The following is a 27,177-nucleotide window of genomic DNA, read 5'->3' as shown; positions in this document are numbered from 1 at the left end:
AATTTTCAATAACATGTTATAAATATTAATGTGAAGAAATGATCATACTTTAAAATAATTCCAAGTAATATTATTTTAAAATGAGCTAAGAAAACATTTACATCGCCTTCTCTCTTTGGCCCAATTTTGGCACCAAGAAAAATACACTGAGATTTTTTATTACTCTCTATTTTTTCCCTTACATCATTGCAATCATCAGAGTTAGAAACATAACCAAAGAAATAAAAGATTGTCTATTGTACCACATAAAACTATCCCATGTTATTAGATTTATTTAAGAAAGAGACATAATCCCCTTCCACATTCAATGTAACTCATCTTTTTGCTGATTTAAAAAACTGTTAATAGCCAATGCGAAACTGGAGTACTTCTTAAAAACTTCCTACAAATACTTCTTAAAAAGTACAGTTTTTCACCTATCCACTCAATAAAATTAATAGAATATTATCATTGTCCTTGTTAGATTGCTACTTAAAAAGTTTCAAGTTGTAACAAATACTAGATTTTTAAAAAACCATAAAATGAACACAGTTTAACGGTTATGTTACAATATTTTCCCAAGGGCAAAGCAACATTTCTAGCATAATACATCATGACTATACAATGATTTGTTTGAAAAAAGCCAAATGGAAATGATAAGGCATATTTTTTTAGAGGTCAAATATTTTATATTTCCAGAGACACATGTCAGATGGTAAGACCAACTCTGAGGCTGAAGAGATAAAAACTTTTCCAAGTATAAATATATCTTCCTTTCTAGATAAAAATTTAACACAAAGGAGAGATTCATGACCACTTTAAATCATTTTAACTCAAAAGGAAAAAGTTAGTGATAAAGACAGGATAATTAATGTCTTCTATTTATTACTGTAGCGCACAAAATGATTAGACTGGGAAAGTAACAAAACTTACTTTTCTGATATCATCTAAGGTGTTAATCTCTGGAGACAAGCCACCATGTACACACAGGAACTGTTGGTTCATCAGGGCAGCCAAGGGAAGGCAGTCAAAGGCATCCATACAGGCGTCATATACGCGTTCTGAATACTTTATTTTACCTTTTAGAAGTGATAAAAAAATACTTATGATTTATAAGCAGGATAATTTCACTTAAATAGTTTCGGTTTTTTAAGAAGTTTTCTTGCCAGGACCATATTATTAACATAAAGGCACATACTGCAAAATTCCAAAATATAATTAAGATGTTTTGAAAGTAACATATTAATCTTTTATATCTAGCATTTCCTGTTTTTGTCATTCATTCATATTTTATAATTTTCATAACTTTTTGTATAGCAAGAGAATTTTTATATACATTCTGGCTATTTATATGCAGATGTCTCACCAAAAAAATGTAACTGAACAACTGGAAGACCAATAGAAAAACAGCCATAAAGCTGCTTGATATTCCTTAATGATTTTGTAGAAAAGCAGATGGCAAGACATTTTCTAAAGCTGCTTCTATCTCACTGCACATTGCTTTTCCCATGACTTATATCTAATGTTTGAAGAGGGTAAGTCTTTATGCTCCACTGAATATAGGACTAAATGAAAGAGAAAAATATTGATATGTATAGAGAGATTCCCTGCTCTTCCATTTAATTGTATTTATATATAAAACAAAAATGTAAGATTTTATACCTTTGTAAGATTCAGCGAATAGTAAGAAAAATTGTAAGGGGGAAAAAGAAATTGAAAAAAGCACTCCACACTCCTACTGTCTATGTCTAAAGAATGACATCATCTTCAGTTTTATAAGATTCACTAGAAGCTAGTATTTATTTATTGGGTCCAAAACAGAGGCATAGGTTGAATTTGCCCTCCATTTGCGTTTCTTGAGTAATGCGAGATTAATGGGTAGAATTAGTGTTCCAAACAGTAGTATCCCTAAATCATTTGTTTCTTAGGATAAATTATATCAAATTTTAATTGAAATTTTTCAATCACTTTATAAAGAAGTTCTAATTTAAAAAGAAATTCTGAATTCTCATAAATGTCCATGGTTAGAAAGAAATATAGGATAAGATCAAAAAGTGTCACTTTAAGTTTTTGAATTTTAGGCAATGGATTATATTGTATGTATCTTAGTATTGATTAAAATTACTGTTTAGCGTATATAGTGTTAAAGAAAGGAGACTGAAGTATACTTACATTCTTGTTTAAATGTGAAATACTCTGTTAGATGTCTACATTCATGATTTCCACGAAGTAAAAACAGTGTTTTGGGGTAAAGAATTTTCAAGGCCCACAAATACAGCACACACTGGGAAAAGTAAAAATCATATGAAAATAAATATTTTTCCTTAATACCTATGTATTTCATTGCTCACATATCATAAAGACACGAATAAAATGTATTACCATGACCAAAAGTCCCCCAAAAGGCTGGACCTTGGTAGAGAAGATACTGACAATCAAATAGGAAACATTACTTTGGTAAAAAGCCAGGTCCATCTACACCTAAAACATACATACACACACTGAAGATCATATACCACAAGAAAACAATGGATTACATATAGTCAACAGAAGGAGAATTATGTGGCCTGAGGAGATCGGGAGTAAAAAAAAAAAAAAAAAAAAAAAAAGGAAGAGGAAGAAACTTAACTAAAATATACTAGAAATAAAAATATGCTGGTGTAAAAGGATGAGAAGAAATACTGGTATATGTAGTGAGATTCCCTGACCACCTTCAGTTTAATCAAATATATACATAAATCAAAAACTTAAGATTTATATACCAAAGACACTGACAGAAAAGACAAGATGTTGGGAGAGAAGGAGGCAGGGAGCTAGAGATGAGGAAAAGTAATAGAAAATAGAGATGCAGTTCAAGTTAGGCTGAGCTTGTCAGTGCTTTGCCTCCTCATTTAGTCGTACTTTATCTTTTCAATCCTTCCATTTCTGTTACCTGATTTTTAAAAATAATTAGCTTTATAAAGAGAAGTCACTTTATTTTACTTATTAATCATTAATCATATTGTGCCAAAAGCTATGGGATACACTTCATATACCTTAAGACTCTCAACTTAGTTACTTGGGCATTGCAGTCTGTAAAAATGATGGTCAATTATGCATTCACCAAGTTGGGAATACATCTACATTTGACACAGTCTTCCTGGAATGAGCATTAAGTCAACTGAAATACTCAAGTATTAACATCAGTAATTTGTTATCATCAACTGACATTTGTTAAGAATCCATAGGCAACAGAAAACCATGCTTTGAAAAGCAAGTATGCTCTTTTATCCTCATAAAACCTGCATTCCCAAAGTGAAGCTAAGAAGATACAAAAACTACAAAAATATTGAGACAAGTCTAATTCTGGTTACTAAAATCTGAAACTAAAATCAGTGAGATTTATACATTAATAATTGGCTTTCCAATACAGTAGATATCCTGGATAATATCTATAGGGAAAAGCTGCTGACAATTTATTTGTAGTACTACTTGTAAAGAGTAATCATCTCTCTTAGTTTATATGATAATTTATGAAATGAGTGAGAACTAATTATGTTTGACTACACAGCCCAAGTTTTGGAGAAAATACTAATTATCAGAACAAATGTTTGTATTTTGTTGTTCAAGCAAGATATTATCTCTATGTAATTATGATTGAAGTAAACAAAATAATAGGTTGACATTAAATTATATATGTTACTTTAAGTTTCTAATTACCACTTTCTGATTATAGTTATTAGCTACAGTTCACATGACTAATGATATTAATATGTCTGAAAAGTTGACCAAATGGCCTGTACAAGCGATCCTTAAAGCATCATGATCTGTTGATGTATGTAAAGTTTCCTGTTACCTCAGTGAGCAGTCCGGTACCTTAATGAGTCTCTGCTACGGATTGGGTTTTATAGCTGTACTACGTGTTTCAATAAAAAGAGTTTGTATTACTCGAGCTTGTCTCACATTTCAGAGAAGATATTCATAAACTATTATTAATATCAATGGGAGGAATGTCTCCAATTTAAAATGTCTAAGGCTGTACCTTAATCTGAAAGTTATATATGTAGTTTTCCAAAGTAGTCATTAATTTAGGATGTCTAGTTTGGAATATGAATGGATATGAAAACTCCTTTAAAAATATATTTGCATGTTGAAATTGCTATTTTGAATATATTTTATTTATATGCTGGGGGAGATAATACATGTTTTGAAGGCACGTAGGCTACTTTTTTTAAAGTTTTTTTTTCTTTAAGGAAAGTATAATATATCCAGTGAAATGTCCATAACTCAAATCACAGGTTAATTAATTTTTACACAAATCCCCTGAAACCACTACCCAGATCCAGTTACATTTCAGCATTTAGAAGGCTCCTTTCAGCCTCCTCCTAGTCAATATTCTTTTGGAAATGTCATTATAATTCTGACTTCTTTAGATTAGTTTTGCCCGTAACAATTTGTTTTAAGGCAAAGCTCTACCTCTCCAATTAAAATCTGAACTGCAAGTTTTTAACCCCACTCAAATACCACTAGAGGAATCACATTCTAGGACCCACATTTTCTTTTTTTGCTATCTGTTGAGACCTTTTTCTGACATTAGCATGTGGCTTTATCCCTTCCAGTCTTAATTGCCATAGTTCTCTCATAACTGAAACCTCAAAGCGGGATATATAAATGCACGATGCTAAATATTTCTATCCTACATATTTATACCTTTTAAATGATGCAACATACATTTAATATCCCTGATTATTTAATGCATATAAAGCACCTAGTATATGATAGGAGTTGAGGAAATATTAGTTCCTTTTCTGTAAATGAAGAAGGAAAGAAAGGAGGGAGGGAGGCAGAGGAAGGAAGGAAGGGAGGAAGGAAGGAAGGGAGGAAGGAAGGAAGGGAGGGGGGGTGGGAGGGGAGAGAAACAAGGAGAGAGAGAGAAATAGAAGGCCGAGAGAGCGAGAGAGAATATAACTCAATTTCTAAATTCTTGGCTCAAAATACCCTAAAAATAAGTCTTTTCACATTTTATTTCCTTCTCCCCTGTGACAAGAATAAAATATCTTCCCAAACATTGACTAAAACCACAAATGCAGCCAATATGGAAGATGTGGCATGGTAAATGAAAGGGCAAGGGTGGACTGGAGGTGGAGCCCTGCCAGCCTTCTCCCTCAACATCTGGTGGGAGAGAGCTGCCAAGTACAACACTGTCTTCCCTACAACTATTTTACCATCTAAAGCTCTAACATTCTGGAGAACTGAAGATCTTCAGCAAATCGTAACCTGATAGTTTTTTAAAAAAGGGAAGTCTCTTGTAAAAAAATCACAATCAATGAAAGCAGCAAAATACAATCAGTTAATTGTTTATTTTTGTCTATGTGGTATCAGATGGCTAATTTGAATCAAATTTTCAGTGAATTAATTGGTTAAGGTAGAAACAAAGGGCTGTGTCACACCGGCCTTTTCTGCATGGTGAGATGTAAATGAGGTGCGCTAATCACTTCAACTGGACCCCTATTGTCTTTCTATTCTGACTCTTAATTAAACACATATTTACACTTTAAGGTTAGTTTAGGTTACTCAATATGAAAGACTGAGCATCCTCTAGTTTTGAAATTAATTTTTTGCCACAGACATAGCTTTCTCCTGTTTAATTTTCTCCTATCTTCCCCAATGAAGCAGCACTAAGAATACAATTTTCTTCGTTAGTTTAATTGGTTCACTGATAATAACAGTGCAATGATTTACTTTGTAATTTATGCTTTTAATGATAAGTAGTCTTGAAAATTGCATAGAGAAGTACAGAAGGATGTAAAAGAGGAAGCAAGGAAGTAAAAAATAAAATGGACAGCTTTAGGTAAATATTAATCAGCTCTTTACTCGTGCTGTGAAACATTCCAATCAAAAGTGCTGCCTCTCAATCATTGGACAATTAAGTGAAGAATTTGCATCAGTTGGGAAAAGATCCAAACTCCTGAAATGTCAAATGTAGCTCCTCTAAGACATCACTTGCCTGGTCTGACAGGTACGTAGATAGGCAGCAGTGGAAGAGCAATGCACCATAAAGGCTACAGGGGGACAGCCAGGCAATTTCTTCCTCAAGTCTGTGGCATTACTCTATCGCCTAACATCTCTTGTGGTGCCACTTGCTTGTTATTCTCAGGCAGAAGCATGGAACATTGTATGGTTTGCTGTGGTTCATTCTGGTCTATGAATTCACAGCTAATAACCACAACTCTTCACACTTAAACCTGCTTGAGGCCTGGAGTTGAGATCTGGATCTAAGTTGAGAAGCCACCTCACTTCTAAGCTCAAGGCAGTGTAGTGCAAAATGGCTAGAAAGGGAGTTTGAGGAAGTGAATAGAAGGAAACAGCTGTGCGTGCCTGTTTGCAATTCTAAGTTTTTCCTTGTGTTCTCAGAAAAACTACTCAGCATAGACTTATATATACACATATGCTTGATCAAAGAGATTAGGTAGTATAACGCAATCATCGGAAAGAGCAGTATTTGGTGTAAGACAAATTATTACTCAAAACAAAATCACCTCTTTCATCACTACTCAAAAGCTTGCTTGTCTTATTTGGGCTAACTTTGTGGGAAACGATTTCTAATTTTGGCAAAAGGAGAAGACTGGGGTGGGGGTAATGCATAAAATGAGCTCTATGTACTGCCCAGAGCACATTACCTAGTGCTTATAAATATACCCAGCAGAGACTGTTTGAAATCTGAAATTACCCTTCAAAGCTGACTCGGTAAAAATTAAACTGAAGTGCTCCCCTTTGCCCAGGGGATAGCCAAAGGAGAATACCTGCAGTGGAGCCCTGAATTATTGAGATGAATTGAGATCCTTTTGAAGCCTGTTAGGATAATACACACTGGAAAACTGAGCTCTTATTTTAGGATTTTTCTTAAACCAACAGTATCATACTCACAGAAAACATTTTTTTTTTCTTTTATTTATTTATTTATTTATTTATTTATTATTATTATACTTTAAGTTGTAGGGTACATGTGCATAACGTGCAGGTTTGTTACATATGTATACTTGTGCCATGTTGGTGTGCTGCACCCATCAACTCATCATTTACATCAGGTATAACTCCCAATGCAATCCCTCCCCCCTCCCCCCTCCCCATGATAGGCCCCTGTGTGTGATGTTCCCCTTCCTGAGTCCAAGTGATCTCATTGTTCAGTTCCCACCTATGAGTGAGAACATGCGGTGTTTGGTTTTCTGTTCTTGTGATAGTTTACTAAGAATGATGGTTTCCAGCTGCATCCATGTCCCTACAAAGGACACAAACTCATCCTTTTTGATGGCTGCATAGTATTCCATGGCGTATATGTGCCACATTTTCTTAATCCAGTCTGTCACTGATGGACCTTTGGGTTGATTCCAAGTCTTTGCTATTGTGAATAGTGCCGCAATAAACATAGGTGTGCATGTGTCTTTATAGCAGCATAATTTATAATCCTTTGGGTATATACCCAGTAATGGGATGGCTGGGTCATATGGTACATCTAGTTCTAGATCCTTGAGGAATTGCCATACTGTTTTCCATAATGGTTGAACTATTTTACAATCCCACCAACAGAGTAAAAGTGTTCCTATTTCTCCACATCCTCTCCAGCACCTGTTGTTTCCTGACTTTTTAATGATTGCCATTCTAACTGGTGTGAGATGGTATCTCATTGTGGTTTTGATTTGCATTTCTCTGATGGCCAGTGATGATGAGCATTTTTTCATGTGTCTGTTGGCTGTATGAATGTCTTCTTTTGAGAAATGTCTGTTCATATGCTTTGCCCACTTTTGGATGGGGTTGTTTGTTTTTTTCTTGTAAATTTGTTTGAGTTCTTTGTAGGTTCTGGATATTAGCCCTTTGTCAGATGAGTAGATTGCAAAAAATTTCTCCCATTCTGTAGGTTGCCTGTTCACTCTGATGGTAGTTTCTTTTGCTGTGCAGAAGCTCTTTAATTTAATGAAATCCCATTTGTCAATTTTGGCTTTTGCTGCTGTTGCTTTTGGTGTTTTAGACATGAAGTCTTTGCCCATGCCTATGTCCTGAATGGTACTACCTAGGTTTTCCTCTAGGATTTTTATGGTATTAGGTCTAACATTTAAGTCTCTAATCCATCTTGAATTAATTTTCGTATAAGGAGTAAGGAAAGGATCCAGTTTCAGCTTTCTACTTATGGCTAGCCAATTTTCCCAGCACCATTTATTAAATAGGGAATCCTTTCCCCATTTCTTGTTTCTCTCAGGTTTGTCAAAGATCAGATGGCTGTAGATGTGTGGTATTATTTCTGAGGACTCTGTTCTGTTCCATTGGTCTATATCTCTGTTTTGGTACCAGTACCATGCTGTTTTGGTTACTGTAGCCTTGTAGTATAGTTTGAAGTCAGGTAGCGTGATGCCTCCAGCTTTGTTCTTTTGACTTAGGATTGTCTTGGAGATGCGGGCTCTTTTTTGGTTCCATATGAACTTTAAAGCAGTTTTTTCCAATTCTGTGAAGAAACTCATTGGTAGCTTGATGGGGATGGTATTAAATCTATAAATTACCTTGGGCAGTATGGCCATTTTCATGATATTGATTCTTCCTATCCATGAGCATGGTATGTTCTTCCATTTGTTTGTGTCCTCTTTTATTTCACTGAGCAGTGGTTTGTAGTTCTCCTTGAAGAGGTCCTTTACATCCCTTGTAAGTTGGATTCCTAGGTATTTGATTCTCTTTGAAGCAATTGTGAATGGAAGTTCATTCCTGATTTGGCTCTCTGTTTGTCTGTTACTGGTGTATAAGAATGCTTGTGATTTTTGCACATTAATTTTGTATCCTGAGACTTTGCTGAAGTTGCTTATCAGCTTAAGGAGATTTTGGGCTGAGACAATGGGGTTTTCTAAATATACAATCATGTCATCTGCAAACAGGGACAGTTTGACTTCTTCTTTTCCTAACTGAATAGCCTTGATTTCTTTCTCTTGCCTAATTGCCCTAGCCAGAACTTCCAACACTATGTTGAATAGGAGTGGTGAGAGAGGGCATCCCTGTCTTGTGCCAGTTTTCAAAGGGAATTTTTCCAGTTTTTGCCCATTCAGTATGATATTGGCTGTGGGTTTGTCATAAATAGCTCTTATTATTTTGAGGTACGTTCCATCAATACCGAATTTATTGAGCGTTTTTAGCATGAAGGGCTGTTGAATTTTGTCAAAAGCCTTTTCTGCATCTATTGAGATAATCATGTGGTTCTTGTCTTTGGTTCTGTTTATATGCTGGATTATGTTTATTGATTTGCGAATGTTGAACCAGCCTTGCATCCCAGGGATGAAGCCCACTTGATCATGGTGGATAAGCTTTTTGATGTGTTGCTGAATCCGGTTTGCCAGTATTTTATTGAGGATTTTTGCATCGATGTTCATCAGGGATATTGGTCTAAAATTCTCTTTTTTTGTTGTGTCTCTGCCAGGCTTTGGTATCAGGATGATGTTGGCCTCATAAAATGAGTTAGGGAGGATTCCCTCTTTTTCTATTGATTGGAATAGTTTCAGAAGGAATGGTACCAACTCCTCCTTGTACCTCTGGTAGAATTCAGCTGTGAATCCATCTGGTCCTGGACTTTTTTTGGTTGGTAGGCTATTAATTATTGCCTCAATTTCAGAGCCTGCTATTGGTCTATTCAGGGATTCAACTTCTTCCTGGTTTAGTCTTGGAAGAGTGTAAGTGTCCAGGAAATTATCCATTTCTTCTAGATTTTCCAGTTTATTTGCGTAGAGGTGTTTATAGTATTCTCTGATGGTAGTTTGTATTTCTGTGGGGTCGGTGGTGATATCCCCCTTTATCATTTTTAATTGCGTCGATTTGATTCTTCTCTCTTTTCTTCTTTATTAGTCTTGCTAGTGGTCTGTCAATTTTGTTGATCTTTTCAAAAAACCAACTCCTGGATTCATTGATTTTTTGGAGAGTTTTTTGTGTCTCTATCTCCTTCAGTTCTGCTCTGATCTTAGTTATTTCTAGCCTTCTGCTAGCTTTCGAATGTGTTTGCTCTTGCTTCTCTAGTTCTTTTAATTGCGATGTTAGAGTGTCAATTTTAGATCTTTCCTGCTTCTCTTGTGGGCATTTAGTGCTATAAATTTCCCTCTACACACTGCTTTAAATGTGTCCCAGAGATTCTGGTATGTTGTCTCTTTGTTCTCATTGGTTTCAAAGAACATCTTTATTTCTGCCTTCATTTCGTTATGTACCCAGTAGTCATTCAGGAGCAGGTTGTTCAGTTTCCATGTAGTTGAGCGGTTTTGATTGAGCTTCTTAGTCCTGAGTTCTAGTTTGATTGCACTGTGGTCTGAGAGACAGTTTGTTATAATTTCTGTTCTTGTACATTTGCTGAGGAGTGCTTTACTTCCAATTACGTGGTCGATTTTGGAGTAAGTATGATGTGGTGCTGAGAAGAATGTATATTCTGTTGATTTGGGGTGGAGAGTTCTATAGATGTCTATTAGGTCTGCTTGCTGCAGAGATGAGTTCAATTCCTGGATATCCTTGTTAACTTTCTGTCTCGTTGATCTGTCTAATGTTGACAGTGGAGTGTTGAAGTCTCCCATTATTATTGTATGGGAGTCTAAGTCTCTTTGTAAGTCTCTAAGGACTTGCTTTATGAATCTGGGTGCTGCTGTATTGGGTGCATATATATTTAGGATAGTTAGCTCTTCCTGTTGAATTGATCCCTTAACCATTATGTAATGGCCTTCTTTGTCTCTTTTGATCTTTGATGGTTTAAAGTCTGTTTTATCAGAGACTAGTATTGCAACCCCCGCTTTTTTTTGTTCTCCATTTGCTTGGTAAATCTTCCTCCATCCCTTTATTTTGAGCCTATGTATGTCTCTGCATGTGAGATGGGTCTCCTGAATACAGCAGACTGATGGGTCTTGACTCTTTATCCAGTTTGCCAGTCTGTGTCTTTTAATTGGAGCATTTAGTCCATTTACATTTAAGGTTAAGATTGTTATGTGTGAACTTGATCCTGCCATTATGATATTAACTGGTTATTTTGCTCATTAGTTGATGCAGTTTCTTCCTAGCCTCGATGGTCTTTACATTTTGGCATGTTTTTGCAATGGCTGGTACTGGTTGTTCCTTTCCATGTTGAGTGCTTCCTTCAGGGTCTCTTGTAAGGCAGGCCTAGTGGTGACAAAATCTCTAAGCATTTGCTTATCTGTAAAGGATTTTATTTCTCCTTCACTTATGAAACTTAGTTTGGCTGGATATGAAATTCTGGGTTGAAAATTCTTTTCTTTAAGAATGTTGAATATTGGCCCCCACTCTCTTCTGGCTTGTAGAGTTTCTGCCGAGAGATCTGCTGTTAGTCTGATGGGCTTCCCTTTGTGGGTAACCCGACCTTTCTCTCTGGCTGCCCTTAAGATTTTTTCCTTCATTTCAACTTTGGTGAATCTGGCAATTATGTGTCTTGGAGTTGCTCTTCTCGAGGAGTATCTTTGTGGTGTTCTCTGTATTTCCTGGATTTGAATGTTGGCCTGCCCTACTAGGTTGGGGAAGTTCTCCTGGATGATATCCTGAAGAGTGTTTTCCAACTTGGTTCCATTTTCCCCCTCACTTTCAGGCACCCCAATCAGACGTAGATTTGGTCTTTTTACATAATCCCATACTTCTTGCAGACTTTGTTCATTTCTTTTTCTTCTTTTTTCTTTTGGTTTCTCTTCTCACTTCATTTCATTCATTTGATCCTCAATCGCAGATACTCTTTCTTCCAGTTGATCGAGTCGGTTACTGAAGCTTGTGCATTTGTCACGTATTTCTCGTGTCATGGTTTTCATCTCTTTCATTTCGTTTAGGACCTTCTCTGCATTAATTACTCTAGCCATCAATTCTTCCACTTTTTTTTCAAGATTTTTAGTTTCTTTGCGCTGGGTACGTAATTCCTCCTTTAGCTCTGAGAAATTTGATGGACTGAAGCCTTCTTCTCTCATCTCGTCAAAGTCATTCTCCGTCCAGCTTTGATCCGTTGCTGGCGATGAGCTGCGCTCCTTTGCCGGGGGAGATGCGCTCTTATTTTTTGAATTTCCAGCTTTTCTGCCCTGCTTTTTCCCCATCTTTGTGGTTTTATCTGCCTCTGGTCTTTGATGATGGTGATGTACTGATGGGGTTTTGGTGTAGGTGTCCTTCCTGTTTGATAGTTTTCCTTCTAACAGTCAGGACCCTCAGCTGTAGGTCTGTTGGAGATTGCTTGAGGTCCACTCCAGACCCTGTTTGCCTGGGTATCAGCAGCAGAGGCTGCAGAAGATAGAATATTTCTGAACAGCGAGTGTACCTGTCTGATTCTTGCTTTGGAAGCTTCCTCTCAGGGGTGTACTCCACCCTGTGAGGTGTGGGTTGTCAGACTGCCCCTAGTGGGGGATGTCTCCCACTTAGGCTACTCAGGGGTCAGGGACCCACTTGAGCAGGGAGTCTGTCCCTTCTCAGATCTCAACCTCCGTGTTGGGAGATCCACTGCTCTCTTCAAAGCTGTCAGACAGAGTCGTTTGCGTCTGCAGAGGTTTCGGCTGTGTTTGTTATTGCCCTGTCCCCAGAGGTGGAGTCTACAGAGACAGGCAGGTTTCCTTGAGCTGCTGTGAGCTCCACCCAGTTCGAGCTTCCCAGCAGCTTTGTTTACCTACTTAAGCCTCAGCAATGGCGGGCGCCCCTCCCCCAGCCTCGCTGCTGCCTTGCCGGTAGATCACAGACTGCTGTGCTAGCAATGAGGGAGGTTCCGTGGGTGTGGGACCCTCCCAGCCAGGTGTGGGATATGATCTCCTAGTGTGCCTGTTTGCTTAAAGCGCAGTATTGGGGTGGGAGTTACCCGCTTTTCCAGGTGTTGTGTGTCTCAGTTCCCCTGGCTAGGAAAAGGGATTCCCTTCCCCCTTGCGCTTCCCAGTGAGGCAATGCCTTGCCCTGCTTCAGCTCTCGCTGGTCGGGCTGCAGCAGCTGACCAGCACTGATCGTCCGGCACTCCCCAGTGAGATGAACCCAGTACCTCAGTTGAAAATGCAGAAATCACCGGTCTTCTGTGTCGCTCGCGCTGGGAGTTGGAGACTGGAGCTGTTCCTATTCGGCCATCTTGCTCCGCCCCCCAGAAAACATTTTATATTTAATGCTTTGATCGTCAGATTAGATAGACAGGGAGAAGGCTGTGTGTACATGTTTGTACAAGCATGGGTGAATATAATAGTGTGTACCAGTTTCTGCATTACTGATTTTTTTTTGTGTGTGTGTGGTGCTTTGTGGTACATGTAATGAATATACTATGGCAAAAGCCTGGCGTTAATGGAAGAACACAGGCTTTGAGTCTCAGCACTGCCATTTACCACGTGTGACCCCTGAGCCTCAGTTTCTACACTCATAAAAGAAACATATTTACATGTTCCTTCCAAAGCTGTCAGGAATAAATGAGGTCATTTAAACCATGAAACAATAGCATTTACAACATGCTAACAATGTCAGTTTCTTTAATCCACAATAAAAAATCCTTAAAGTATTTTCAGTAGGTACATTTTATAAAAATGTCCACGCTGTTTTACATACGATATCAATGAGCCATTCCAAAGCCCCTGAAAGGTCACAGTCTAATTAAAATGGAACATTTCACATACAAGCCATTTTGTCATTTTTGTATGTATGTGGAAAGTTCCTGGGTTGTATCAGACTCTTGAAGTTTAATTAAAGAGCTGTTTTTGAAGATGAGGACTCCAATACATGCAACTTAGAACTTTTAAATACCCCATAATTCCTACACTTGATATGTCACCAACATCCAGTTTGATCCTTTGCTTGAATTTCAAAAGGAACACACTAAACAAAACACAGCAAATTTCATAGTTCAAATATCTAGATTAATTGTAGACTTTTAAAAAATGCTGAGGAACAAATTAGTGATTATTGCTACTTGATATCTTCTTTTTCTTTTTTAGATGGAGTCTTGCTCTGTCGCCAGGCTGGAGTGCAATGGTGCGATCTTGGCTCACTGCAACCTCTGCCTCTTGGGTTCAAGCAGTTCTCCTGCCACAGCCTTCTGAGTAGGTGGGGCTACAGGTGCATGCCACCACGCCCAGCTTACTTTTGTATTTTTAGTAGAGATGGGGTTTCACCATGTTGTCTAGGATGGTCTGGATCTCTTGACCTCGTGATCCGCCTGCCTCAGCCTCCCAAAGTGCTGGGATTACAGGTGTGAGCCACCAGGCCCGGCAACATCTTTACTTAAAAAAAAAAAAAAAAAAAAAAATTCTAAAATGCTCTAATTAAAAAAAGTTTAGAAAATTTCAGGTGGTTTGAGGACAGAGATTCAGAAGCTTGCACTCTTCAAGTAAAAAAAAAAAAAAAAAAAAAACGAAAACAAACAAACAAAAAAAGGTAAATAAAGAACAATAAGATTAAAGAATATTTTCCAAAGATGGAGTTGGTGGGACAAAGAAGGAAAGTCCAACTATGCCAACTGTTACTCAAGCCACACATGATGTAGTACCACATTAAAAAATTAATAAGCAAGTGTTGTTGCCTTTGATTACCTTTGGAAAGACAGGAAGTTGTGAAAAATCACAAATGTTACAATAAAAAATAAATTCCAACGTAGCACAACATCATTTGACTGACAAAAATAATCACTCCAACATGATAGTCTCGGGATTTCCTCACTCAGAATGCAAGCTTCAAAGAAAGTAGAATGCCTATTTCATTCATCCTCAAAAACTTTATTATAAGTGCCACAAACGTTAAATGAATAAGATGAATTTAAGAGTTACTAAAACAATTTTTAAAATGTTCACTTGGATTCTACGTAACCCAGGCCAGATTAGAGGCTTACACACTTTGCAATTTGAGCACTTTGGGAGGTCAGGGTGGGAGAACTACTGGAGCTCAGGAGATGGAGGCCAGCCTGAGCAACTTAGTAAGACCCTGTCTCTACAAAAAATAAAAATTAACTGGACATGGTGGTGTATGCCTGTGGTCCCAGCTACTTGGGAGGCTGAGGCGGGAGGATCACTTGAGACAGGGAGATTGAAGCTGCAGTCAGCTGTGACTGTACCACTGCAGAGACTGAAGTTACAGTGAGCTATGACTGTGCCACTGCATTGTAGCCTGGGTGACAGAGGGAGACTCTGTCTCATTAAAAAAAAAAAAAAAGAAAGAAAGAAAGAAAGAAAAAAAATTCTACATAACCCTAATTTTCAAGGAGAAGAACAGAAATCCTTGTCCTTCCATTGCTGTTTATTGCCTACCACAGTCTTCCTTAAACCTGGCCACATATGGAATCTTATGGCCATATCAGTAAATTGTGGCTCATGGGATACAAGTTGAAGGAACTGGGCCACTTCTGGGAAACATCCTTAAACAGGGTATGTGTATACCCTTCTCATTCTCCCTTTCCTCTTTGTTGAGTATTATGTGGAGAAATGATGGTTGAAGCTGATGTAGCCAACTTGGGTCACTAGGCTGTCTTTGGAACAAGGCCATGAAAATCAGAGCAAGAAAGCAGATGGAGCCTAGGCCCTGTCACCATGCTGTGCCACACCAGTGTTGGCTTGCTGTCTATGGGCTTTTCACACAGAAAAACTTCTATCTTGTCCAAACCACCATTATGTAGGGGTTTTGTTTTGTTGTTAATCCTGGCAGATACCAGTCCTAATGTGATATAAAGGTCTTACAAAATTAGTACTCAATTGCTTTTCCACTAGTTAAGCTGGTCAGGCTGGCCCCAAGAACAAAAAACAATGTTAGCAGAGTTCACTATTTCTTCCTCTGTACTTTCACTCACTTTAATTTCCTTCCTAGCTAAATCTTACTTGTTCTTTGATTCAGTCTTCCCCAAACATGTGTGCTCTCAATATTCTCTCTCTTTTCTCTAATCCAATCACACTTATTATTTTGTATCTCCTTTATCACAAGGTTTTAATCATCCATTTAAATAACTGAACCCTGGATAATCACCTATTCCAGGCTTCTGATTCTATACAGATTTTTATGGTTCTGTTTTGCAACGTAGATTTAGGTTTCTAGAGAGCAAGAATGTATGTTACATTTCTTTAAATTCCTCGCAGTCCTATTCATAGTGCATATACATTTTATATACTTGTTTATCAAATGGAGGAAATACCAAGAATTTATCTTGTCTTTTGAGATTTATATACCATCACCACTCCTTCTTCCCTCATCATCACCAGGAATAATTAAGAAATCTGTCATCTTTAAATGCAGACGGGATTATTATGCTGGTGGAAATACATATATGTCTATATAAACTTTCTGTGTCTGCGTGTAGTCAGTGACTAAAGGTGAATTAAATAACCGAAAAATAAAACTGATACAATTTTATAAACAAAAGCTGTTTAAGGATGACATGTTTTTCAACATTATACATCCCTTTAGTAAATAAAACACTGTAATAAAAATTTGGAAACACAGAATATTTTTCTACAATTATTATGAATATATGATGTTGGTGTGAGATTATAATGTTGATTTCTCTCTAATTAAGAGTAATCATTTTCCTTTTTAATGATCTTTTTTGATAGCACATGTCAGATACTATACATGAGGTCAGATTCTTTAAAACTTACTCAATTTCAAACCATTTCTTTCAATAAATTATTTATTAATACACCATGTTAGGCACCAGGAAGAACAAAAATATGAATAAAACAAGGTCTCTGCCTTTATTTTGAATGTAGTTTTACTTACCTAAAGCAGATGCAGATGGGAGGCTGTGGAAGAACCTCTACTTAAAGGTTATCTGTTTTGTTTTAATTAATGAGTTTGACAAATTACCCTAGTTAGATGACAGGTGCCAAAAAAGACAAAACATAGCAGCTATAAGTGTACTCACACATACACAATCACAGACAGAGACACAGGCAGTTTGCTATCAATTTACAAACGTAAGTTACTGTCTCACAATTATAAGGCATAAACATGAAAATACATTCCTGCTTATTTGATCAACATTGATTAGTTCTTTCAATGGAAAATGGAATTATTTACTATAAAACAAGATGTAATTTTTGCAAATTTGCAAATATGTAAAATGTACAAAAGGCAAAATCTTACTATTTACCATTTTTTTTTTTGCATCTCTATTAAAAAATATGGGAATCAAGCTGGGCATGGTGGCTCACACCTGTAATCCCAGTGCTTTGGGAGGCCGAGTTGGGCGGATCATCTGAGGTCAGGAGTGTGAGATTACCCTGGCCAACATGGTGAAACTCTATCTCTACTAAAAATACAAATATTAACTGGGTGTGGTGGTGGGCGCCTGTAATCCCAGCTACTCAGGAGGTTGAGGCAGGAAAATGGCTTGAACCCAGCAGGCGGAGGTAGTAGTGAGCAGAGATCATGCCACTGCACTCCAGCCTGGGTGACAGAGTGAGACTCCGTTTCAAAAACAAACAAACAAAAAACACATGGGAATCAACTGAAAATAGAATATGTAATACCCTATGAACTACGTGAATTAAATTTCATTGTTAGAGGTTTCCATAAGGCAATAACATTTATTGCTTTTATTTTTTTGAGATACTGTTGATCCATAACTGAACAGCAAAGAAGACATGATGTAGACTTACTTCGATACTGAAGTACCCTCTGTCAACATAGTCCCCTAAGAAGAGGTAGCGAGTGTTGGCAGGAGATCCCCCGACTTCAAAGAGCTTCATCAAGTCAAAGAATTGTCCATGAATGTCCCCACAAACTGAAAGAAACAAAATTCATTTTATGGTCATATTATATTAGGATTTTGAATTAAATAATAAAATCACAAAATTTTAGAGCCAGAATTAATTTCAAGTTTATCTAGGCCAAAACATTCTTTTGCAGAACAAGAAATAAGACAGAAAAGCTAAGTATTTTGCTCAAGTTTCCAAAGTTAATTAGTGGCAAACCTGGCTCTAATGTCTGAGTCTACTAGTATATAGATTAACTTAAAAAAAAAAAAAAGAAGAGAATAACAATAATAGCTATCATTGTGCACTTAAAAATTCCGTATGAGACACTGCCAGGATGTTTATACACATTTTTAAATTTAACCCTAATAATGCCAAGAAATATGTTTTCATTTTGCAGGTAAGAGATGACACCAAAGAATGGTTCAGGAATTTGGCATAATCTATGTACAACTGAGGTCTGAATACATGGCCACTAAACATTACTGCCTCCTGAAGAGAAAGAAATGTGGATATGTATCATAAAACCTGCATTTCAATGAATCTAAAATGTTATCCATTGTAAGACACATCATTAGTTTACGTACCACTAAGAAAGGAAAAAAAAAAAAACCCAAACTTAAATTATAAAGGAGCATTTTAAAAAAATGTTAAAGTGAAAAAAAACTACAAGTATTAAAAGCTGTGAAACATTTTTTGTGTACAAAAAATTACTGGGAATTGGTATTTCTTAACATTCTCACTTTCTCTTTTAAACCAAGTTTCTTGGAAGAGCTATTTTGTCTCTTTTGAAAACTCACTTATTTAGTACTTATTTCATTTCTACTTTCAGAACTTTAAAAATAATATTTTTATCTCTATTACACAGATAAGGAAATAATATAGCTTAGAGAAGTTATGTGGCTTGGTAGGGTCACTGCTAAAAATAAATGACCCAGGGCTTAAATTCAGATTCACCTGATCCAAAGCTTTTTCTGTCAGCCACCACATTATGGTATCTTTGATATTTTTATATATTTATATTAATATATATGTGTGTATGTGTATATATATTGTGTAATATTTTTAAAATTTTGTGCTTGAATGGTGAACATGATGTGGCTGCTTTTGCAACACTAAGAGGTACATAGAATGAATGCATTCGTGAATAAGAAATCAGGAGGCCAAAAGTAGATCTTAACACATTATATCCTGCAATTACAAGCAAGTTATTAAAATGTTTTAAATTTTATTTCCTTACTTGACAAAACAGATCATAGGAAAAAAGAGTCAAGTGGGTTCAATGATGAAATAATTATAAAACAATGAAATAAAAATGTTACATGCTATAAATTCCTGTCTTTACTATCAAGAATTAGCTACTAAGAACCACAGCACTATAAGCATGAAGCAGGTACAGGTGGATTCCATTTTAGAATGTCTGCACTTGGTAATCTTAAATACCAACAAAATTGATGTAAATAACAAGGAGCTTTAACTACTAATGCATCCCTTTGGTAGACTCCAATCATATAGCTTCTTCCCTCTCTTAAGCATGAGATACACAGTAGAAACATCAGAAACATATTCTCCCATTTTTGAAAAAATATGTTTTAAAAGACAGTTTATAAATAATTTTTTTATTCTTAGAGCTGAGCAAATAAATCCATATTCTGAGGCATTAAGAAGTTGGTTTGTGAGAGACATATCATGTGCTTTCTTGTAATCATATGTGATATCTAACAAAAGGGGAAATAAAGAACACTGGATGAGATGGTCCAAGCACTGCCAGACATGGAAGCCAGTACCTGCTCTGGGGACTTTCACAGCTATATTTGGAGCTGTGAAAACTAACATAAATAGTAAAACACTTCTTAAAACTTTTATGTATTTTTATATATGTATGTATATATAATATGATATGAGCATAATAATTTTTAAAATATCCATCTTAAAATCTTAATTAGCACATTCTTGTTACCGAATTTTTACATGGCAAAGATAAAGCTTATTAGCTAACAAGTAATAATATAATTACTCTTCTACCTATGTATCTATTAAAATTATAGTTGGTATGGATTACTTATCACAAGCACCACTTTCTCTCAAATTGTAGGAACCTTTTTATCTGTCATACATATGACATGTTTCAAACCAAAAATTACAAAACAGAAAACATATGGCTGGAAACCATGCCTTCATGTGCTCTCCATTAGGTTTGGAAGTTGAAGGAAGGAACTTCAAGGGAACAAAATATGAAGCAAGACATTTCCTTGCAACTAATTTTATGCAGCCCTTCACATGTCAATAGGTGTGACGCTGACACTTTGTAAAGCCCATGTCTTGCTACTGGCTCTCTCCCTCTCCTTGTTGCCCAACAGAGAGGTGAGGGTTAAACACTTGTAAGTAAAGCTCAGGGAAAACAGGAAGCCAAGTGAGGAGCAAAGACACAGTCTTCAGATATTAGTAGGAATTTCTATGGCAAGTTTAACAGTCATATTTTAGGCTGGTATTAAAACATCCCCAAGACAAAATGGTTAATCAAAGGTATTAGAGGCAGTGTGGGGTATCATTTAAAGGCTTGGTCTCTGGATCCACACTACCCAGGCTCCAACCCTTGCTGTATTACTTACTATCTGAGTGAACTTGGACAATTTACTCAATTTCTCTGAGCTTCAAATGTATTTATCTATAAAATGGGGGTGATACTGGTACCTGACCTTATTGGGCTATTGTCAGAATTAAACGTGTTAATATCATAACAGGCTTAGAAGAGTTTCTGGAGTCTAATAAGAATTTAACAAATGCTGTATCAAAGTGGCATTTCAAAATGGCTGTATTTAAAATGTCAAGGTCCCAGACAGAATAGAATTCTGGTGCTTGGAGATGGGGGGAATAAGGAGTGGAAGGCATTTTGGAGACATTCTAAAGCATCTTCTTCCTTTCTCTCCCCCTTCTAGCTTCTTATATCCTTTTTATCCTTCCATTTTAATTCCTGGCCATGTCAGAAGATTCAAGGATAATTGCTTTTTACCTCTGTATTATGTAAATGACATAAATACCAAGACATTAATTTAGGTTGTAAACTGCGGGGTAGGCATTAAGCAGTTATAGCAACTAACATACAATTGAAGCATAATCTGGCAGCTAGAATGAAAAAAAAATGTCTCTAGACAATGCAAGCATTATGAGGGTATTTTTTTTCTTTTGCTGAAGTATAGAAGTACATTATCATGAACTTAGTTTTCTAAAAACAAAATTAATCTCTTCTTCCTGGTCTATAATAACTTTGTGATAAGAGATAATCTCAATGATTTACAAGATCACTGCAATAATTGGATTTTGGCTTGATGATATAAAATAGAAAAGAGTAATTGCTGTAAACTCTGCATGGAAAACAAAATACCCTGAAATCTAGTTACACATCTGATCATCACACTGTCACTGACTTTACCTTAGAATTGTCACAGGCCTTTTATAGAAAGACCACCTATCATAATGTTCAGTAAAGGAAAATGACGTGCATACATAATCACAGAAAAATTCAAAGCCCAATAAAACAGTAACTCAAAATAAAACATAATGAAAAAATGGAGGTATTTTCTTCCTCAAATTTTCATAGGCTGCCTTCCTTTCATCCATAAGGTCTCAGATACACATCACATGCTCAGTAAGGTCTTTCTTGACCATCCTATATAAAGGTGCAAACTCTCTCCACTATCATCCTTTACTTTCTTCACAGTAATTATGCCACAATCAGCATTATCTAGTTGATTTATCTGCATGCTTGTTTCTTCTCTGATTTTTCCCACTGAAATATAACCACTGCTAAGCTCGATAACTTGTCAGTCTTGTCCGCCATATCCCCAGTGCCTAGACACTTGTGTGCCCAGGAGGCACACAAGAAACACCTGCCGTGCTAGCATTCTTCTGCTGGGCCTACGCCATGCTTAATTTGAAAATCCTTAACTAAGAGGGCAAAGATTTTGAGATGCCCTTGGGATTGACAGAAATTGACAAGTTTGTGGAGTTTGCTTTGATGGAAACCAAAGGCCTTCAACTTATCTGAGATTGTGCTGATTTTAAGCCTGTAAGTCACAGGTTTCAACACAGTGTGCAGCAAGTCTGGGGTGGAATGTGGAACCTCCACACATCTTACGGTTATTTTCCCACCTAATTCTACATCAGAACCACTGGGAGAGGTTTCGAAATTACAGATTTCTGGGCCCTGAATCAGAATCTCCAGAGATGCAGATTCACTAACAAGCTCCTGGATCTATCCTTATCTATTCAGTATGACTAAATACACCTATGCTTTTGAGCCTCTCATAGCACACACAGCCTTCATTCTGCACACTAGTATGGTCCTCCTCACAGGGGCTATGTGTGGAGGAGATGAACATTGGAAAGGCAACCTCTTTCATTGCTCATTCTAGGTCACTGTGAGATTAGGACTTCACTATTATATGAAAGAATCATAAGTGATTGATGGCATCTAGGAAAGAGGGATGAACCTAAGAAGGGTGATAATACCACATGTCTTTGGGCATTTCATTGTATTTATTGTTCAGGCCTTGGATATTTCAGCTGTAAGATAAGGGATTTATCCTTAATTCCTATTATCTCATTCACCGTTTTGATATCAAATTTCAGGAAGAAAGTGGTCACCATACTGAAGTATCCAGGAGGTGCCCAAAAGGATGGGCCCATGACATCACACAGAGTAAAGGCTTGCCTGGCTATAATATTCACTCACTATTGGTCCCCTCCTCCATCTTCTTGGTTACCCAAGATACTGGTGTCCAAAGAGCAGCACAATATGCCAATGCCACTTGATGATACAAGCTGTCTGTTTGGTTGCTCAGGGTCCCCAAATCTTCAGCAGGCTAGGTCCTTTTTTTATCTATTTTACTTGGCCTTGACAGCACTTCTTAAACAATCAGGCTCTGACAAATGTTTTGTCCTTAAGGCAAGCTCACACTTAAATGCTTCCCACATCCTCCTGGCTTCCCATTATTTGCTTCCCATTCCTAATTAGAACACTGGTAGGTAGGGTACCCAAATGCTTATGATGTTTAAAAAGCAGCAAAAACATACATGCACAATACAAGTATTTAAAACACTCCTAGCGCTCTAAGAAAATATCCATCCATCTGGCTGCATCTTCCAAAAATTTTATTATGTCTTCAGCCAATTATTAACAGAACTGTATGTACTTATGTCAGAAATGTAGAGAGTTATAGCATTTAACAAAATGAACACATTAAAGATATTGAAATAAAACATAAGTTTATTTTTCGGGAGCATTACTATTCATATCTGTTAGCAACCTGATATGACACAAATATTGATGGTTATTTTCCCTGTGAGAAACAACCTGCCATTTGTTTTGTACTGGAAAAGTAAGAACTATCAGATACACTGAGCAGTTTAATCTATTTGGTGCAATTAATCTAATATAATCTATCTTGGTAATTTCCCTAAGCGGGGTGACTCAGTAGTTCTGAATATGGCTCCTCTAAACAAACTCGTCTTGCAAACTCAAAATATACAAGAGTGGCCAATATCCTGTGATGTTTATACACTATTACTTATCTCTTTCTATCAGAAAACACATGTCTTCTGCCTAAATAATCAACTACTAGTTAAGGTCTTAACTAATATTAATATTAAAAGGCCTTTTAATATTGCTTCCTTCCCTCCATGACTTTACCCCATTTTAAATAAAACTTTATCGGAAATAATTTTCACAAAGGAGTGGTGACAAAGACTTTTGATCTAAGTTGAAGCATTTTGAGGTTTGAAATAGGAACAGAAAAATAACATGCAGAAAGTATTTGTCTTTATTTCTTAGGGAAAGGAAGAGCTTCCCCCAACCCCAGTATCACTGTAGGAAAGCTATAAAGCTTTGAAATCACAGGCATGGGGGTTCAAGTACATACAAACATAAACATAAATATTAAAGTGTATGTGCACGTGTGTATAAAACCACCCACCACAAAGGAGGAATTCAGAAACTAATGGGCGATGTGGTAGTCCAGGAGTCATTAAACAGAAGTTCAGGACTTTACTCACTATAGATTACAGCAAAGTAGCGCTGAGGAGAAAAAAACAATAAGAAGCAAGGGCAGTGACAAGGGACTCTTTGTAGTTAGCCGAGTAAGCTCTTGCAATACACAAATTGGACAATGAATCAGTCACGGGGCAAGTCTAAGAGTCCCTAAAACCAATGTGCTTCTAAGTAGAGAAGATAATAGCCAGCATATGGAGGACAAAGAGGCCTTTGAGAATAGAATCTTGGCAAAGGAGAGGGGACAAGTCAGAAAGATAAACATGACCAGAACCAAGAATTTGCCTTGCATCTTCTTGTCCAGAGAGACGCAGGTAACTCTCTAATGAGAAGGGACAGGTGTTCAAAACAAGAACCAATCTTGTTTTATATAAGTGTTAGGTATGCAAGTCTAAATAAATTTAGCAAATCTACAAATAAATATATCTATATTATAATTTGATTATTTTTTCAAAGAATTCTATTGTTTCTAAGTTCATATTGGCAATTAAATTAGTGCATTAGAAAATGTAAACCAAAGTAGATAATACTGAACACTTCAGGATAAGGTTCCACTATAAGGACTATACAAATAATAGCTTGAAAAGAACTCAGATACAACTGTCACCCTGAATAGAAGAAACAAATCTAATGTAATATAAAATATACATTTTCATATAAAATTACTTAACAATATCTTTCACTTAGTGCAAAGACTTATACATGTGGTCCTATTTACTTGCCTATATGAAAGGGAAATCTGTTAAAGAACATCATTGGGTCAACTTCTTAATACTGAGAAAAATTTTGTAATATCATATAATTTTAGGTTAAAGAAAGTTTATACAAATTAGGTTGTCTGGGGACACAGGAGTATGTTGTTAAAAGTTGTGAAACAATACATTTACAAATTGCAAATGAAAACTACATTTTTAATGTATCAGCATTTCAAAACTGTTTGGCAAGACTGTGTCAATACTATGATTTAGAAGTCAAGTGCTCTTAATTCTTGACTCATTATTTATTTTTTTAAAAAGACCTTTCAATTTCTCCAAAATACTGGCTTTTATCATCTTGGAAGACTTGCATGAAGTAGAAAATCTTCTTATACAAGTTTTTCCAGTTCATACTAAACTAACAGATCACAATTTTTCCTTTAGAAAAGACGTTACTGAATCGTTTAGCAATTTTCACCACTGGAGTTCCTCACTACTTTCAGCTTCATTTACTTCAACTCAGTGTTTTTTCCATAACAGCCACAGTTTCCCAAGACAATAAAATCCCTAATGTTAAAGAACTAAATTTATGTCTAATTCTCAGCATGAGGAGATTAATTTATTGAATTTATTGATTTGGTTTTTGAATACTTTATTGACCAAAACTTTCTTCTTTTCCAAAATCTACAATTTTGCAGAGAAAGATTTTGTTTAGAGGTTTTGTTAGAGGTTAACCACAGTGGGTACTACAAGTATATATGTTTCCTCCTGTTGATAATCCAGGCATATGGAACCATAAGTGGATGATAAGTTCAAGTACAAACCAGCTAGTCAGGTATGTGTAGTTCATTAACAGAATGCACAGACTTCTAAAATCAGACAATTCCTCAGATAAAGGTGACACTGCAGTTTATTACAGCATTTGCTTATATCTAGAAATCTGTATCTATCATAAACTAAAAAAGAAAAAATAACAGCATTCTAATTTACTAAAGAGGTATATTTCAAAATAATATTTTCTCATAGGGAATATTACTTTTTCAAAGGATAAATATGTTTTAGGTATTTTATAAAAAACAAACTGTGAATTATTAACCAGGTCACTCTGGTTTGATGCTATAGAAGAATAATGAAAAAGCCTCTAAATCAAATCAAAATTTGCTAAATACAGAAATTTCTGCCAGCACGTTTTTGGTAATAAAAAATTTATATATATATATATATATATATGAAATTGCAAGGATTTTAAAAGAAACAATAAAGCTATAAAATCAAATACGAAATAATAATAGCACCAGTGCAGATTAATAGTGGTATTTTAAACATTTCTTTATATTTATGATGCTGTTTTATGAAGATAAACTGTTAGCCAATGTTAACGAAAAACAGTGCAGGGAAATTAAAAAAAAGAATAAAATATATTGTGGATTATAATAGTCATTAACAATTACAATAGTCCAGTACTAAACACTTCATTTATCCCCTAAATCTCAGTTCATAACTGTAATCAGATGGAAACAAAACAGAAGAGTCTACATGTTAAAAACTATTTTATCAAAGGCCCAAGTATATACAATACCATCATATGACCACAGTGTACTATTCCAATCAATCAAAAGTAAACTAATGAAACCTATGTTTATCTTTTTATCTTAAAGATGAGTGTTCTCACCACTGAGATTTTTTGTTTGCAGTTTTTCTTCCACTGATTGAATACTTTAAAAGATTTAATTTATTGAATAAGGAATGCATTTTTCCATCTGATATCACTATTTTTCCATTTTAGTACCAACCAATATTATAATAAAGATGCCTGATTATTAAGGGTTCATAATAGCATCATAGCATTACATAAATTATAGTCATGGTTGTGGTGCCAATATATAATTACAATAAGTAAGTAGATATAACATTTATGACAGTATTTAATTAAACTTGTTCATCTCTCTGTTCTTGTGTCCAAGTTTGGTCAGTCCTGGAAACTAGTAGCTATTTGATATGTGAATTTATTTACATTATGTAGTTTACAAGGTCCTTGATCATCATCACCAGCCCATCAAGAGTATTGGATGAACATTATAAGTTGATATAATTTCAGTCGAATGTATACAAATTTGATTAGTACATATAAACTACATATAAAATTAATAAGTTATTATTAATAAATTACTAATTTTCACTTTAGAAATACTCATCTCAAGTTTCACTTTTAAAAATACTCATCTCAGGTTTCAGATTAACTCCCTCTAGGACCCTGAAAGATGGACTGTCATTACTGTCCAGATCTGGGGTGTTTGGCTATGCCTTAGTGTTTCCATTTTGGGCCTTCCAAGCCTATGTTTCTAGGGCTTTTAAAAAATCTTAGTGTTTCTTAACACCGTGTCTCAGTGTTCTTTCATTTCTGGCATTTTGCTTTTTCCTGGATATGTTATTTCACCCTTTGGAGAGGCAGTATAGTGCAGTTGTTAGGAACTAAGACTATAATGCCACACTGCTTGGTTCCAAAGCCAATTTCCACTACCGAATCAGCTGAGTGACCCTGGAGAATTAGCTAATCTCTCTTTATCTGTCTCTTCATGTGTAAAGATGAATATCAAAATAGCACCTCCCTTAAAGGACTATCACGAAACCAGAATTATAAATTAAGTTTTAATTGAACATCATTTACTTTAGTATCAGTACATACTACACACCTGACACTTACTATCATAAGGGTTTGGTATTACTCTTCTTCTTCACTCAGATTTTTTTTGGAACATTATCATCATAATTGCTCTCTGTTAGTTTC

General features: G+C 36.0%; 1 protein-coding gene across 6 annotated transcripts in view; it reads right to left on the bottom strand.

Moving 5' to 3' along the window:
• Positions 1 to 27,177, bottom strand: part of LOC105486352 (protein phosphatase 3 catalytic subunit alpha) — a 337,248-nt gene that overhangs the window by 75,172 nt on the left and 234,899 nt on the right. For all 6 annotated transcript variants that reach the window (XM_071093251.1, XM_011749206.3, XM_011749207.3 and 3 more), the window contains 3 exons: positions 17,550 to 17,674; positions 2,152 to 2,263; positions 913 to 1,058 (listed from right to left, as the gene is read on the bottom strand). In XM_071093251.1, coding sequence (XP_070949352.1) covers positions 913 to 1,058; positions 2,152 to 2,263; positions 17,550 to 17,674 — 383 coding nt within the window. The remainder of the gene's footprint in view (positions 1 to 912; positions 1,059 to 2,151; positions 2,264 to 17,549; positions 17,675 to 27,177) is intronic.

Source organism: Macaca nemestrina, chromosome 3 (genome assembly GCF_043159975.1).
Source record: "Macaca nemestrina isolate mMacNem1 chromosome 3, mMacNem.hap1, whole genome shotgun sequence".
Taxonomy (NCBI): Eukaryota; Metazoa; Chordata; class Mammalia; order Primates; family Cercopithecidae; genus Macaca; species Macaca nemestrina.
The sequence above is the reverse complement of the archived record's forward strand: the minus strand, read 5'-3'. Positions and strand labels throughout refer to the sequence as shown.